Source organism: Pimephales promelas, chromosome 5 (assembly GCF_988280905.1).
Source record: "Pimephales promelas chromosome 5, fPimPro1.hap1.1, whole genome shotgun sequence".
NCBI lineage: Eukaryota > Metazoa > Chordata > Actinopteri > Cypriniformes > Leuciscidae > Pimephales > Pimephales promelas.
In genome coordinates this window covers 27,364,800-27,378,891 of record NC_142773.1, presented here as the reverse complement: position 1 = coordinate 27,378,891, position 14,092 = coordinate 27,364,800, and the positions used below count along the sequence as shown (strand labels likewise).

Below are 14,092 nucleotides of genomic sequence, written 5' to 3'. Positions count from 1 at the left end.
CGTGGTGGAGAATGTTTTAAAATGAAACATGAAAATCCCTCATGCAAGACTTTCTGCTTTGATTCCAAACCTTTTAAAGGCTTATATTCACAAAAAGGTAAAGAAACATTTAGACCTCAGATTTATGCTACTTAATGCTCATGTTCACCATTTGTTTTTCTGCTTTCAAAGTTCAAATGGAAAGTTTACACAACTCCTGATAAAACAATCCATGTTTGATCTGAAGATTAACCAACAGTACGCAAATATAAACTTTGGCTCATGGCTGCATTTAGATCCACTCCATACCTTGTTTATTTCACTTTAACCATAATTCCAGCACCTGCAATTCTTCTAAACAGAGGACAAAGTTCAAAAACAACAACAACCACTAAAAAGACTTTTTGATGTACTTAAAATATCATAAAGAGAAAAGACCCAAGTGTCATATTTGAAGAATTTATTGTTCTGGCATTTGAAACCAAGAGCATCATGACAAGCTATTGACAATATTTTAAACAATAAGAGGGGGCAAAAACAACAAAAACTGAATTTGAACAACATCTGATTGGTGGAATGGGGAGTAAACCAATGGACCAAAAAAGGGAAGGGGGCATCCAGTCATTCACATTAAAGTACAGCAACAATAAAAAAAATATTCATGAGCATTTCCTCACCTGTCCCAAGATGGGATCATTAATAATATTAATATCAACATCGATAAAAAATAATTACAAGTTATAAAGAGAAGCCAGTACCACTGGGAAGAGTGGCTGGCGGCTGCTTCTGTGTAAGTGAGAGAGGACAAGGGAGAGATGGAGAGAGAAGAAAAGGTTATGTAGGGCAGGATGTATTTGACAGTCTATGCAGAAAGGTCACTGTTGTCAAACCGTTCCTGATCGTACACTTCAGCGATCACCTTGCGACCTCCGAACCAGCGGTTGTTGAGCGCCTGAATGGCCTTGTTCATTTCTGATGCTGCTGAAAACTCTACGAAGATCTTTACAATGACTTCGGCATCCTCCTCCTCACCCTGCTTCTCCTGGTAAATGATCACTCTATTAACGGCTCCGAACTTCCCACATTCCTCTGTTACTTCTCCTTCCAGATCATCATCTATGTCTTCAGGTCCAACCATGTTTCTGAGCACCATAACCGTAGACTGAGGAAACAGCATACAGAAAAGGGTTTAAAACTCACCTCTCTCCATTATAGCATTGCAAAGTCATCTACTTGCATACACTACCATTCAAAATTTTGGCATCTGTAAGATTGATTTATTCTAAAGAAATTCATATTTTTAATAATTAAGGATAACACAGGGTCAGGACCATGTGACACTTAAGGCTGGAGTAATGACTGCTGAAAAATCAGCTTTGCCATCATAAAAAAATAAAACACAACTTTAAAATGCAACAGTTAATTTATATAGAAATTTCATAATATTACTGTTTTTATGTTTTTTGATCATAAGACTTTAAATCATTTCTTGACAACCCCAAACATTAGTGATTGAGAACTAACCTCTTGTTTTCTCAGGAGTTTCTGCATGACCATATGCCTTGCACTGCTGCCTGAAATGCTCATATGCTCCTGTTCACTGAGCATCTCCTGGCCCGTGCCATCTTGAGCAGATTCCTCCTCTTCCTTTTCCTTCTTTGCCTCTTGGGCTGCAGCCACAGCTGCTGAGAGTGACGGTGGAGAGGCCAACACCGGGTTCACAAGGCCCACCTGAGGCACAACAGGCATCGTGGGCCGGGCCGGCGTCACCCCTGCACAAAAACACAGGAGTCAGTATATTATTGACCATGGTCTGACACTGAATCTCAGCAAGACACCTATAAATCCCCCTCTATGCCAGCGAAATGGACAATTAACAGACTACACGGTCATTACAGGACTGTTCCCTGAAAAAAACACTTAAAAAAATGAAAAGCACATTAAGAGAGTTCACTCAAATATTGTCATCTAGGCTGACATTTCAAACCTACACCTTTTTATATGAAAAAAAAAAGGAAATCTTAAAACTATGAGCAGTGTATTAGTTGGATGGAGATAATGGGGGGCAGGGCACAACAAATAACAAATATTTAAAAATATATTATCTTTTCATTTAGATTCATCATCATGTTAATTTAATATCATTAGCCCCAGTATTTGATAATCAAAAAAACAGTTTAAAATGGCTGTCAATAAAAAGCTGCTATTTGGGGAGCTTTAGAATATTTTTCTGGACAACGAGGGAACTTTAAGAAAAGTGGTTCTCTTTCATAGGTTCACTCGACACTGCATTTTCAAACCACTAGTTTGAATGACAATTAATGTTCAAAATTAAATGCTAATAATTGAAATATATAATTATTCACTGATGATCATCTTCCCCCTCCAGTGAGACGTTAACTAATGACTGGATGCCAGCATCAGGGAGATGAACTTGAGAATTAATGTCAATGAAACTCACTTATGAAAGTGCCAAGGAGTGCTAGAGCGGATAAAGACTTTCATTGAATGTCTTAAATTTTTAATTTGAACTATTCCTTAAAGAAAATATTTATCTGAACAGTAACAGGAAACACTCATCTTTCAAGGAAATGATTCATTAAAAGAAAGGGGAAAAACATGTAGAAATCAGACAGTTCTGGCATTGCTTAAGCATTTCCCCCTCTGTACCTGCTCGCTTCTTGCCTCGGTGACTGTATTTTTTTAAGTTTGAAAGAAAAAGATTTAAGATTTGGGTCATTTTTCCTCTTTATTTGAAACCCCCATCCGTCGTCTTGGCTTGCCTTCATGATCAATTCCAAAAAAAAAACAAAAAAAAAACATCTGAGATCTGTGAGACTCACTGGCCAATACGAATGAGAGATTTGTTTATGAGGGAAGGGGTTAGAAACAGTCCTCTTCAAACTTGGTTGATCAGTGTGCAGCAAAAGGGAAGGGTCATGGCGAATTTGGAGAATAAAGACAGGGAGGGGAAGAGAGGAGAGAGAAAAGGAGAAAGAAAGAGACAAGGAGAGAAGAGAAAATAAAAGAGAAATCTATTAGTGGACACGACCCACGACAGGCCACGTTAAACTGAGTACTGTGTAGGACAACAGAAACCTGAGGGAGAGAGAGAGATTGTGCACATATATGCTAATGTGGAAATGGGAAAACATGGTGGGCGTTTGCAAGTAAAACAAACAGGTCTGAGGACAACCATTAAAATAGTATCAAGTAATGCGTGGGCGGTCATGCCTGTTGAATTAAGACTTTGAAATAAAAAATAAAGCCTATTTAATTATGTTTTGGTCAGACTCCTGTAAATGTACCTAATAATTCTGTTTTAAAAAAATACATGAAATGCTATCATTCATGCAAAAGACATCCAATTAAAGGGCCCCACTCATACAAAAATTCAACTACATGCAGAACCAAAATACTGAAGACGTACAACACAATTAAGGCACACTAGTGATTGTAGAGATCCACAATACTAACAAAATACTACAAACACCTTATGATTGTACCTACCTGTAATGACCCCTGGGGCCTGAGCAGCCATGACGGCCTGTGGAATCTGGGGCAGATTCAGGCCCGTACCCCCAGCCATCGCCCCCAGAATAGATGCTCCCGCTACCGCTTCCTGGAAGAACAGAGTGGGACATATAGAAACACCGCCTGGACAGCGCCCGTTAAATGCACACATAACACCAACACGAGTGGACAAACAGACCTTTGCACACACAGACAAGCCTTGGGCCAGCTGCATAAAAATCGGCAGATGGTGTTAATGGGCTATTGAGAAATTACGATTTTTTTTGTCAGCATTAATTAATAAAATATATCTACATGTATTGTCCTCTCCATAGCAGAAGATATACTCAACATACATGCTCAGTTATACGCTATATATGCTCAGCTGTCCCTTAAGCCTTTGTACACAAGGTTTATTCCAACTCAAAAATACTGTGTTCGAATATTTGAATATTCGATTGTTTAGTTAACTGAAGTTTAACGAGAAAGACGTCTTTTTACAATCACTACGTTTTTGTCACCATTTCTGAACAAGCTTATGATTAGGATATACACAACAAGCTAACATTATATCATGAGGTGTTTTTTTAAGCTTAAAACATTAAAGTGTGCATACAAAAATGAAATGAACAGAAGCATTAAGCTCACGCAGTGCATAAATCAGACTGTCAATTATCATACAGAATGTATACACTTAAGTCAGCATATGGTTATCGTGTGTTTATATTGTTTCACATGTTCTTGAGAAAAACAAGTATATCTACATGCTCGGATGAAAGTCGGTTGTTTAGTCCTTCAACAATAAGGCCGGATGAGGAGAAAAAGCGCTCCACCAACAGATGCTGCAGGGACACAAACATGATAGTGTGCTAAGCGACCACGTTTCTTGCAAAGCTTTATGATTTCTGTCCCTGATACAAGTCTCCCTGAACAATGTTTCGAGATCATTTTGCTATTAGATTAGTGGTCTCCTAACTAGCTCTGGGGTACATCTGCACCTACCTACATTTCTTATGATTACTTATCGCGTTGGTGATAACTCAGTTTCACCTCACAAAGTTCACTCCAAACATAACCATGCTGACAAAACTTTGCTGTGCCTAGAGGCAGACGACGCCATTCTGTCATCAAATGAGATAACTAACTGGATAAATCCACACTCCACAGCGCCAATCAGTGGTGCATTTTGTTATAACAGAATTTTAGGTTGCATGCTTAACATTTATCATGAATCCACTGCACTTATTGGCCAGCAAAGCAACATTTATCTAAATTCAAATAGTATTTCAAAATGTTCAAACTATTGCAGATCGAATATTCAAATATTCAACTTGGTGGATAGCTGATGACAATTTTTTTTAATCATCTTTGCCATCTCAGTAAAGTTTTTATTTTAAAATACATTGAAAAACAGTTTTAAATTGTATAAAAAAATAATAATGGTTTTTACTGTATTTATAATGAAATAAACGCAGCCTTGGCGAGCATTAAAGAGTTACCAATACACAAAAAATCTTCCCAACCCAAACTTTGAACAGTTAAATGTATATAAAAAATAAATTAAAAGCGAAAAGCTAACTGCTAAAAGACATAGAACGTTTCTTGACACTAAACACAATAGTGCAGTGTCTGTTCTAAAGGGTTTGCGCACCCAACCATTCAGGCATTTCATGCAACTAGGCCCAAGACCTGAAATAAAGGTCAAGAACATGTAACAAAACAAGCTAAATTTATTATTAGGAATCTGTATCAATTAAATATTACTTGTATATTTAATTTAGACACTGCTAAACAAGTTACATTTGCTTACACAATAAAAAATTGAAACTAAACTATGCATGAGACAACATAGAACAATTACATCACTGATCATACAGATTTACAAAATATTGAGTAGCTTAGTTTGCCAACTTTAGCATGATCTATGCTGTAGCATAGATGGCCATAAAATTAACTAAAATGGCAGTAATCCACAATAGAAAATGCCAAAATGTATTAAATCTCAGTATTAAAACATTAATGGCACACCTATTAACAAAGAACTATCAAGAGATAATAAAAGCCTCAAGAGATTAAGCAGACATCCAGAATAATAAATTCATCAATATGTGGGCCAGAACCCAGGTTACAGATAAGAGGCATAATGTAGCTAAAAAAAACATTTGCAGAGGTGCTCCTTAAAGTCACCTGCGACTAAATCTGCTCAGCTTTCAAGTATATGGGCCTGTCTAGAAAACATTCACTACCTAGCATCACTGTTACTGGGAGGTCTTGAAGACAAGTCTCTCCCCACACTCATATGCTACACAAAACAAAAAGGCACCAGCGTGCTTTGAACAGAATTTCCTGAAGGATTTACCAGACAGTTGAGGAAGTCTTCTGTCCGATTCTCCGGCTGGGACAGATTCCATGCCATCTGTTTTTGGAGTTTACACGCTATGTTATCTTTCTGCATGTAAAAGCTCGGTCTCAAATAAGTAATGTTGTGTCATAACTGAGTCTTCATGCCAGTCAATGCCTTAGCTGATTCAAATCAAGCCCTTACATACAGGACCAAGTGTCTGCACTAGCTTTGCTAAGCGAATTAAAATCACGCTGCCTTACTTTACAAAAGGAAGGCTTTTAAATGTCAAAGGTAGCAGCAGCTCACACTCACACACACTTTCCCTGACTAACAATAGATGAGTGAGGTGTATAAATGCTCACCTGTGCTGTGATTTTGGCAGTGGCGGCTGCGGCGGCTACGGCAGCAGCGGGAGGCAGTCCGCCCGGCGTCGTTGGAGTCAGGAGGGGCATCGGTGGCGTGACGGCTTTGCCCACTCGGAGGTACTGCCCACCCAAGTCGAAAAGGTTCATGGAGGAAACGGCATCCTGCGACGACTGGGCCTTGTCATATTCTACAGAGGAAACAGGGAGGACTAAGACTCAACAGCATCCAAGAAGACTCAGCATAAATCTACCAGAGCTCTGAGACAGTTACTGTGTAATTACCAGCGGGTACTTATGGCACAAATGTCCGTAACAGAGCCTAAGAAAACAACGACAACAGAAATAAAAACTTACTATGAAAGCATGTGAGGAACCTGCCCCCACCCTTCTCTATCCCCTGTGAGACATGTAGAGAACAGCATTCTGCCATGACTGACTGCTCTCAGTCAGATACATATATATTCATCCGAATAGGTGAAGCAGTCGCCCGCTCACCTATGAAGCCATAGCCTTTGTGTTTTCCCGTCGTGGGGTCCCGCGCCAGCATGCAAGACTTGATTCTTCCGAAGGCCTCGAACACGCTCTTGATGTCGTCGTCTGACAAGTCGGGATGCACGGATGCCACGTAAATCCGGTTGAAGGCGCGCGCTTCTTCGGCTAGCTGGTCTATGATCGGTTGAGCCTGACCAATGTTGCTCGGTCGCCCCACCTACAAGTGTTGAAACGCAACAGAAATAACACATCAGAACAGGATTCATTTTAAATGTCTAGGGGGAAAAAAGTTGGCTCACAACTTATTAAAATTAATTTTCACAGTGCTCACTTTAATGTTTCTTCCGCCCAGCATAACGGAGTTCATCTGTTCTAAAGCAAGCTGTGCTGCTTCTGGTACTTCATACTCAACAAATGCAAAACCCTGCAGAAAAAGCAGATTATCGTCAGTTTAAAAAAATACAGCAATAATCAGTAAACATAAAATGGTAATTCATAAAACCTCACAATTATTAAATAAGACCTCCTGACCTTGTGTTTTAATGTAACAGAGTCCCAAGACATGTCAATGCTCTTAATGGGACCGAAAGGAGCAAAGGCCTGTCTGATCGTGTCTTCTCCCAGCTCGTAGTAGATTGACCCAACATAAACACGGCACATTATGGCTAATGCTCGTTGCCTCTGTGCTGCAACCTGTAATAGACAACTGATATGATCAGATGGTGCCAAATCAGGAATCTGCTAATTCAAAATGTTTATTATTCATAAGCTTGTTCCACTGATTGAGGATAGAACCAGCAGACAATAAACATGCTGGCACCGAAGACATAGCACTGGCTTTTCTTTACCTCCAAACATTACACACATGAGTACTGAACAACCACATATATGCCAAGAAAAGGAGGGAAAACAAACATTTACAACTGCATTAACATACAGAACAGGAATGAAGGTTGCACAGTTACTTGGAGAAACTGTGTTGGACTTACAGACTGTAGTGGTGAGAGGGGATCTCCAAACCCCATCGATAATGAGGCCATCTGAAGGGAATTAGGCATCTGTCAGGAAAAACAAACCAGCTTGAGTATTGTACCACAGTGGGATGTTGTCAGATGACTTTAGAAAGGGTCCTTCACACAACATTCACATTATGATACATAATTACAATCGTTTATGAATACACCAAGCATTAAAAGTTTAAAAATACTATTTCCTACGTTCTTGAGCAGTTTTACCTGTAGGTTGCTGAGCTGTTGCTGCTGATGGGCAAGGGTCTGTTTGACCAGGACGCTCTTGATGCTTTGTTCCATGGCATACTTCTTTGCCTACAATTGAGAGCACATAACACCAAATGAGTGTCCACTAAAGTAACAACTTCAAACCACCTCAGCAAGATCACAAATAGCCAGGCTAGATAGCTCTTGCTAGATATAATATTTAATTTTACAAGATGAAATTGTTAGTTCATTTGTCTAAACTATGTCAATAATAATATTTCACAAATTAGATAATTACAAAAAGTTAAATGAGAATGATCCCCCACTTTAAATAGAGTACCAGCAATTGAGAATAGTACTAGCAGATAATCAGACACCACTGAACTGAATTGTTAGTACTGAAGGCATAGCACTGGCTCTGTTCTTGTCCACTGCTTGCTTACACTCACCTAAAGGATTATTAGGAACTAATAATCTAAACTAATCAACTAATACTGTGTTTGACCCCCTTTTGCCTTCAGAACTGCCTTAATTCTACGTGGCATTGATTCAACAAGGTGGTGAAAGCATTCTTTAATGTTGGCCCATATTGATAGGATAGCATCTTGCAGTTGATGGAGATTTGTGGGATGCACATCCAGGGCATGAAGCTCCCGTTCCACCACATCCCAAATATGCTCTATTGGGTTGAGATCGATTTTAGTACAGTGAACTCATTGTCATGTTCAATAAACCAATTAGAAATGATTCAAGCTTTGCGACATGGTGCATTATCCTGCTGGAAGTAGCCATCAGAGGATGGATACATGGTGGTCATAAAGGGATGGACATGGTCAGAAACAATGCTCAAGTAGGCTGTGGCATTTAAACAATGCCCAATTGGCACTAAGGGGCCTAAAGTGTGCCAAGAAAACATCCCCCACACCATTACAACACCACCAGCCTGCACAGTGGTAACAAGGCATGATGGATCCATGTTCTCATTCTGTTTACGCCAAATTCTGACTCTACCATCTGAATGTCTCAACAGAAATCGAGACTCGGGCAAAATTGCTTAAATCACCTTTCTTTCCCATTCTGACATTTAGTTTGGAGTTCAGGAGATTTTCTTGACCAGGACCACACCCCTAAATGGAATGAAGCAACTGCCATGTGATTGGTTGATTAGATAATTGCATTAATGAGAAATTGAACAGGTGTTCCTAATAATCCTTTAGGTGAGTGTACATGTGCACAGAGCAAAGACATACTTATAAAGCTAGAAGACATGGAAAAAAAAAAAAAAAAAATTACAGAAATTTTGGCTTCAAGCTAAATGTGCAGATATCACACAAGGCTGCACTTAAGATGGCTCTTAAAGGGGTCATGAACTGGCTTTTTAAATTTTATTATATTGTTGTCTGAGGTCAACTTATGACGTTTGCTTGGTTTTTACATTCAAAAACATCAAAATGAATGAGTAATAGGCTATTTTCTACCCTAGTTTTGAGCCTAGCTCAAAACCGTTCGGTTTTTATGGGCGTCTCGCATTGAAGGCTTGGAAGTAAACGCCCACTGCTGTGAGTGGATAAGTTTTGCATATTATAATGAGTTTCAACTCACTCTGTGCACGTGGGGAAAATTGTTTTGAAAACGTCTAATGTTAACCGGAATGATTCTCCCATACACGTTCGACCCAGAGTCCATGTGTTGCACCATTCCTGTCAGATCCAATATAGACGGCACAGCACTGTTACTTTTAATCGGTCTGCAAATCCAGTCTTGTTTACAAAACAATCCTCAGTGAAATGAAGCGAAAAAACAGACAATGTTTTACCTCATCAGCTGGAACGTCATTAAAAATAAAGTTTATCCATGCAGTCCTATTGGAATACAGAGGAAGCTTATGCAGCGATTGTCTTCTTCCACAACCAGGCACTGCACAATATTTTGAATTGCTCGGTAGCTCGATCTGGATTGTCATCACGAGGTAGGCCTATGTTATTTAACTATGCGTGTAATGCACGAATCGGTGGGCGGGGCTAAACCGGCAGTGTTGAAGTAGGCGTTGATCATCTTCTGCGGGGGTGGTGTTTTATTCTCTTTGACGTCATAGTTCCCCACTTTGATAAATGAGTCCTTTGCTGAGCCTGGTGTCAATAAAAGCTTTTATTGGACTAACAAGGACGTTCTCAGATCTGAAACTTACAGGATATTCTTATAATATGACCTCTTAGATGTCAAAAGCTCAAGAAAAATTTTATTTTCACAGTTCATCACCCCTTTACACGATACAACTATTTTTCAGTATGTACACTGATTATAGGTTATTCATTACTATTTTCATTTTGTGACAGCAAGAAAAAAGGCAGCAGAGGAAGCAAGTCTTTTAGCTCTTCATGCTGATTTCCTTAAATACCATTAGTGCACACCCCAAATCTCCCATCAACCTGATCATAGAACTAAGCAAGGTGTAACTAATCACAAACATATAAATGAGGGCCCCTGTCTGGTACACTATCCCACTCTTAATAATTATACACAATTATTGATTTCAGTATAAATGTGCAGAAGTAGAAGTATCTGGGGAGTCTCACCCTTTGCAGCGCCTCCTGCTGTTCAGCGGTGAGTGGCGGCAGGCCGAGCTTCGAGGCTGTGCTCTGTCCATTCTCCATCATCAGAGCCTCGCCTCCCTGCACAGAGCACAGTCATCTGTCAGACCTGATGAATGCGAGCTGCAGCGAAACTGTACATTCACACTGGACAACTTCCTTACAGCTTTTAAAACCATCTAGATTAAGACCAAACTCAAATGGTATTAGTCATAATACATCAGGATACTTCTCTTTAACAAAATTTTTAATTATGCATTTTATGCTAATCATTTACTTTTTGATCTTTATAAATGCAATAAAAAAAATCAGTGTTGGGGCTAGTGCTGGAAAGAAATCTACATAATTAAATGTCAAATGGTTTTAGATAAACAAGCTTTTTCAAACTGCTTTCTACGTTTTGGATGCCTTCAGTGTAGCCTAGGACTTATCAAAAATACTGCTGATATAAAACCCTTCGGTATACATTCAATTTACAGGATCCTCACAAAATTGTAAGGGGAACAAAACAAATACTTGGATTTTGTTATCAGGTTATATCTGACCATATAACCGTACATATACTAAAGTAATTTAGCCCTATCATTTTATACTACACAAGAGAAAACTTAAGTACCTTTGCTCAAATGAACTCCAGAGTGGTGCACTGCCCACCCCCCTTAAGGAGGTTTGAACCCAAAAAGTTCTGCCATTGGCTTTGGAAATATAGTACAACCAAGAGATATGTTCTACAGCACAGACAACACATAGAGAGAAATGACAAAAAAAGGAAAAAGGAAAAGAAAAACAAACCTACTTAGAAAAGTAGAACTGGGTAGGAAGACAACATGAATTCACTAACATCCAAATCCATGGAAAAAAAGAAAAAAAAGTTGCCTCTAATGTAAAGGACCAAAAAACTAGACCGATTTTGCAGATATATCGGTTTCGGTAGTTGACTGGTGGAATTATCGTTATCAGCAAAAATCCACTCCATTATTTTTTTCCGCGTTGCATCCATTGCAGGAACGGCTGAGAAGTGCGCATGGTCATTACACCTGACGAGCGCTGAGAAAAGACCGCTGGCATTATGCAGAGCGAGAGCGGCTTCTACAGGACAAATCATTGTATTTGTCCTCTAGATGCCATTCTTGCTCTGTATAATGCCAGCAGTCTCTTTAGCGCTTTGTCCGGTGTAAAGAGACGCAACCCGGAAAAAAATATCGTTGTGGATTTTTGCTAATAAATATAGTTCCACCAATCAACTATTGGTACCGATATATCGGCAAAACCGATGAATCGATCGACCACTACAAGTTTTACTAATCGTTCTAATTCCATGAGAACAAGGAAGTCCACACCACAGATAACACCGTGAAACAATATAATTGGAAGAGCTACAGCATTTAAAACATTAGATGAAATAACTGCAGCCCACACTTAAAAACAGCTATTATTTATAGCCATCATTCTTGGTGTGAACGAGCCTTTACTCGTATTGTTCCAAATCCATATTATTTTCTAGAGTAATGGCAGATGTCAACATTTTCACTAATGAATTAAATTTGTTTGTTTTGCCATCAGAAGGTTTAAAATATAAAGGTTCGAGAAGCATGGAGTACTTCATGTCCTTGTTAAAGCTTGAAAGCAAGTCCACGACAGTTGTATGGAAAAGAGCAGCCAGGCCGATCCTCAATTTCTCCTACTGAACAAAGAAAGTCATACAGATTTGGAACAACATAAGCAAATCATCTTCATTTTTGGCTTAACTATTCCTTTAATATACTGAAAACAATCTCCATGAATTTTAGTGCAAAAAACACGAACACTGCTCGTATTCATACAAAAACGAAAGGACGTCTGCTACCAAGAAGGTATAATGGGATTGATTGACAAATAATGAACAAGATAGTGAAAGTGTGTGACTAATGACTATGCAAAAAACTATTTACCGTTCGTTTACCGCTCTGATGCATTTTCCATACATACTGGTGACATTTGAACAAAATATTACGTACTTACAGGTTGCCAAATGCAACCTTTTCTTGATCAATATTTAAAGAAGAAATAGGACACATCGAAGGTGCTTTGCAAATCCCTTTTATGACAAAGGCTAATTGTGGTCTCGGGGTAAGCAGTGGATTGACCCCTTACCTAGCGCCTGCTCTCCGCTGGGGTGTCTTGTGAGATTATATATGGGGGAGCTTTTACGGTTCAAAACGGAGTCTATAAGGAAAGAGAGAGGTTTCAGTAAACTCATGTACACTGTGCCCACTTGCCAACTTGTATGGGTGAATTTCATCTTATCATAGCATGGGTTTTGAGATATCTGCAAAAGATTTGTAGAAGGTGGATAGACTAATTAACTTGTACATGCAGTACTGTACTGATTTACAATACCTAACGTTGACAGAGTAAACACTGACTAGCACGCCAAAAAAGCAGCATTCAATAAATGCTGAATGTGTAACGTTAACGTTATCCCATTCGTTCTGACCTAGCATGAGGCCTTATATATCATGTAGGGTTAAACTGTATTCAAGAAGATATTGAATACATCGGTGATGCACATTTTTTTTCAAAAGCGAGTTGCACCTGCAGTGCAACCAAACCTCGGTGTAAAACACGGAAACAGAGCACGAGCAGCAGTGAAGTGGATTCAGCTCATGGAGGACAATGTGAACGGGTTAACGCATTAGCTCATGTAACTAAACGTTTTAGAAAGCGAGTAAGCGCATGCGTTTAGGTTATTATACTAGTAATAACCAGCTAAAAACAACCGTTCCAAGTAAATCCTAGCGGTCAGAAATGACATGGTCAGTCGAACATTATTAAATAATCACTGTTTCAAGAGAGACACGCAGCAGCAGGCCGGGAAGAAAATCCCGCTCTCAGTGCGCTAAGCTAGTTAGCCATAACCCTGTACATCTAGCTGTTTTAAATTAAATCTCTATCCGGACACATTACTATATGCACATAAAATAATACTCTGTTTATATTAAGAGAGAAATTAAGCAAAATATTACATTTACCGCTGAAACAGCCACCGCCATTGAGCACACCTTCCAGCACCAACGTCCACACCGCGAGGAAGACTATAAAATCTCGCGATATCGAGAAAGCGCGTTAGGTAAGAGGCGCGCAGCTGCAGTGTGTGTGGCCGATCAGGCTTTGATTGGAGGAGGAGAGCATCTCGGACCTTAAAAAGTACGTTCGAGGGGCTAATAAAACATTACTTTAAAGTTTTCTTGTAATAATATGTGGCACCACTAATAAGACGATGCCAAAACCTGTTTTATAAAAGTAATTTTAGTCTGGACACGTAAGGCTACATAACAAAAAATGAACAAAACCAATAACAACAAAACTATTAAATATGTCCATCACCAAGAAAACAAAATGAATACACATTGTGAACAATTATTATTATAAAATATACTGTTTGGCATTAAGTAGCCTATTATATGATTTTTAGCATGCAACAGTAAAAACAATTGTGAAAAAAACGAAATGAATTATGTGATTCATATTCATACATTAAAAATGTTTTAAATTTATTCAAAATATTTATTCAGAAAGTTTTATTAAGCTCTATTTTTACTCATTTAAATA

The 14,092-nt window shown here is 38.9% G+C and overlaps 1 protein-coding gene and 1 non-coding gene across 10 annotated transcripts; both read right to left on the bottom strand.

Annotated features, from left to right (window-relative positions):
• Positions 1-424: 424 nt before the first annotated feature.
• puf60a (poly-U binding splicing factor a) lies at positions 425-13,648 on the bottom strand. Of its 9 annotated transcripts, none has more exons than XM_039678230.2 (15): positions 13,513-13,612; positions 12,635-12,706; positions 11,118-11,229; positions 10,487-10,582; positions 7,929-8,018; positions 7,683-7,751; positions 7,225-7,386; positions 7,025-7,117; positions 6,697-6,910; positions 6,199-6,389; positions 5,852-5,908; positions 4,257-4,334; positions 3,490-3,601; positions 1,504-1,751; positions 425-1,141 (listed from the first exon to the last, which is right to left on the bottom strand). In XM_039678230.2, the coding sequence occupies exons 4-15, from the start codon at positions 10,565-10,567 to the stop codon at positions 842-844; spliced, it is 1,695 nt and encodes a 564-aa protein (XP_039534164.2). In that variant the 5' UTR covers positions 10,568-10,582; positions 11,118-11,229; positions 12,635-12,706; positions 13,513-13,612; the 3' UTR covers positions 425-841. The 9 variants fall into 9 exon arrangements, with proteins under 9 accessions (XP_039534164.2, XP_039534163.2, XP_039534162.2 ...); XM_039678229.2 differs by having other exon boundaries at positions 13,507-13,609; XM_039678228.2 differs by lacking the exon at positions 11,118-11,229 and having other exon boundaries at positions 13,513-13,627.
• On the bottom strand, positions 7,462-7,598 carry LOC120483283 (small nucleolar RNA SNORA57). Its single transcript, XR_005623575.1, has one exon. It is a non-coding gene; the product is annotated as a small nucleolar RNA SNORA57 (small nucleolar RNA).
• Positions 13,649-14,092: the final 444 nt, after the last annotated feature.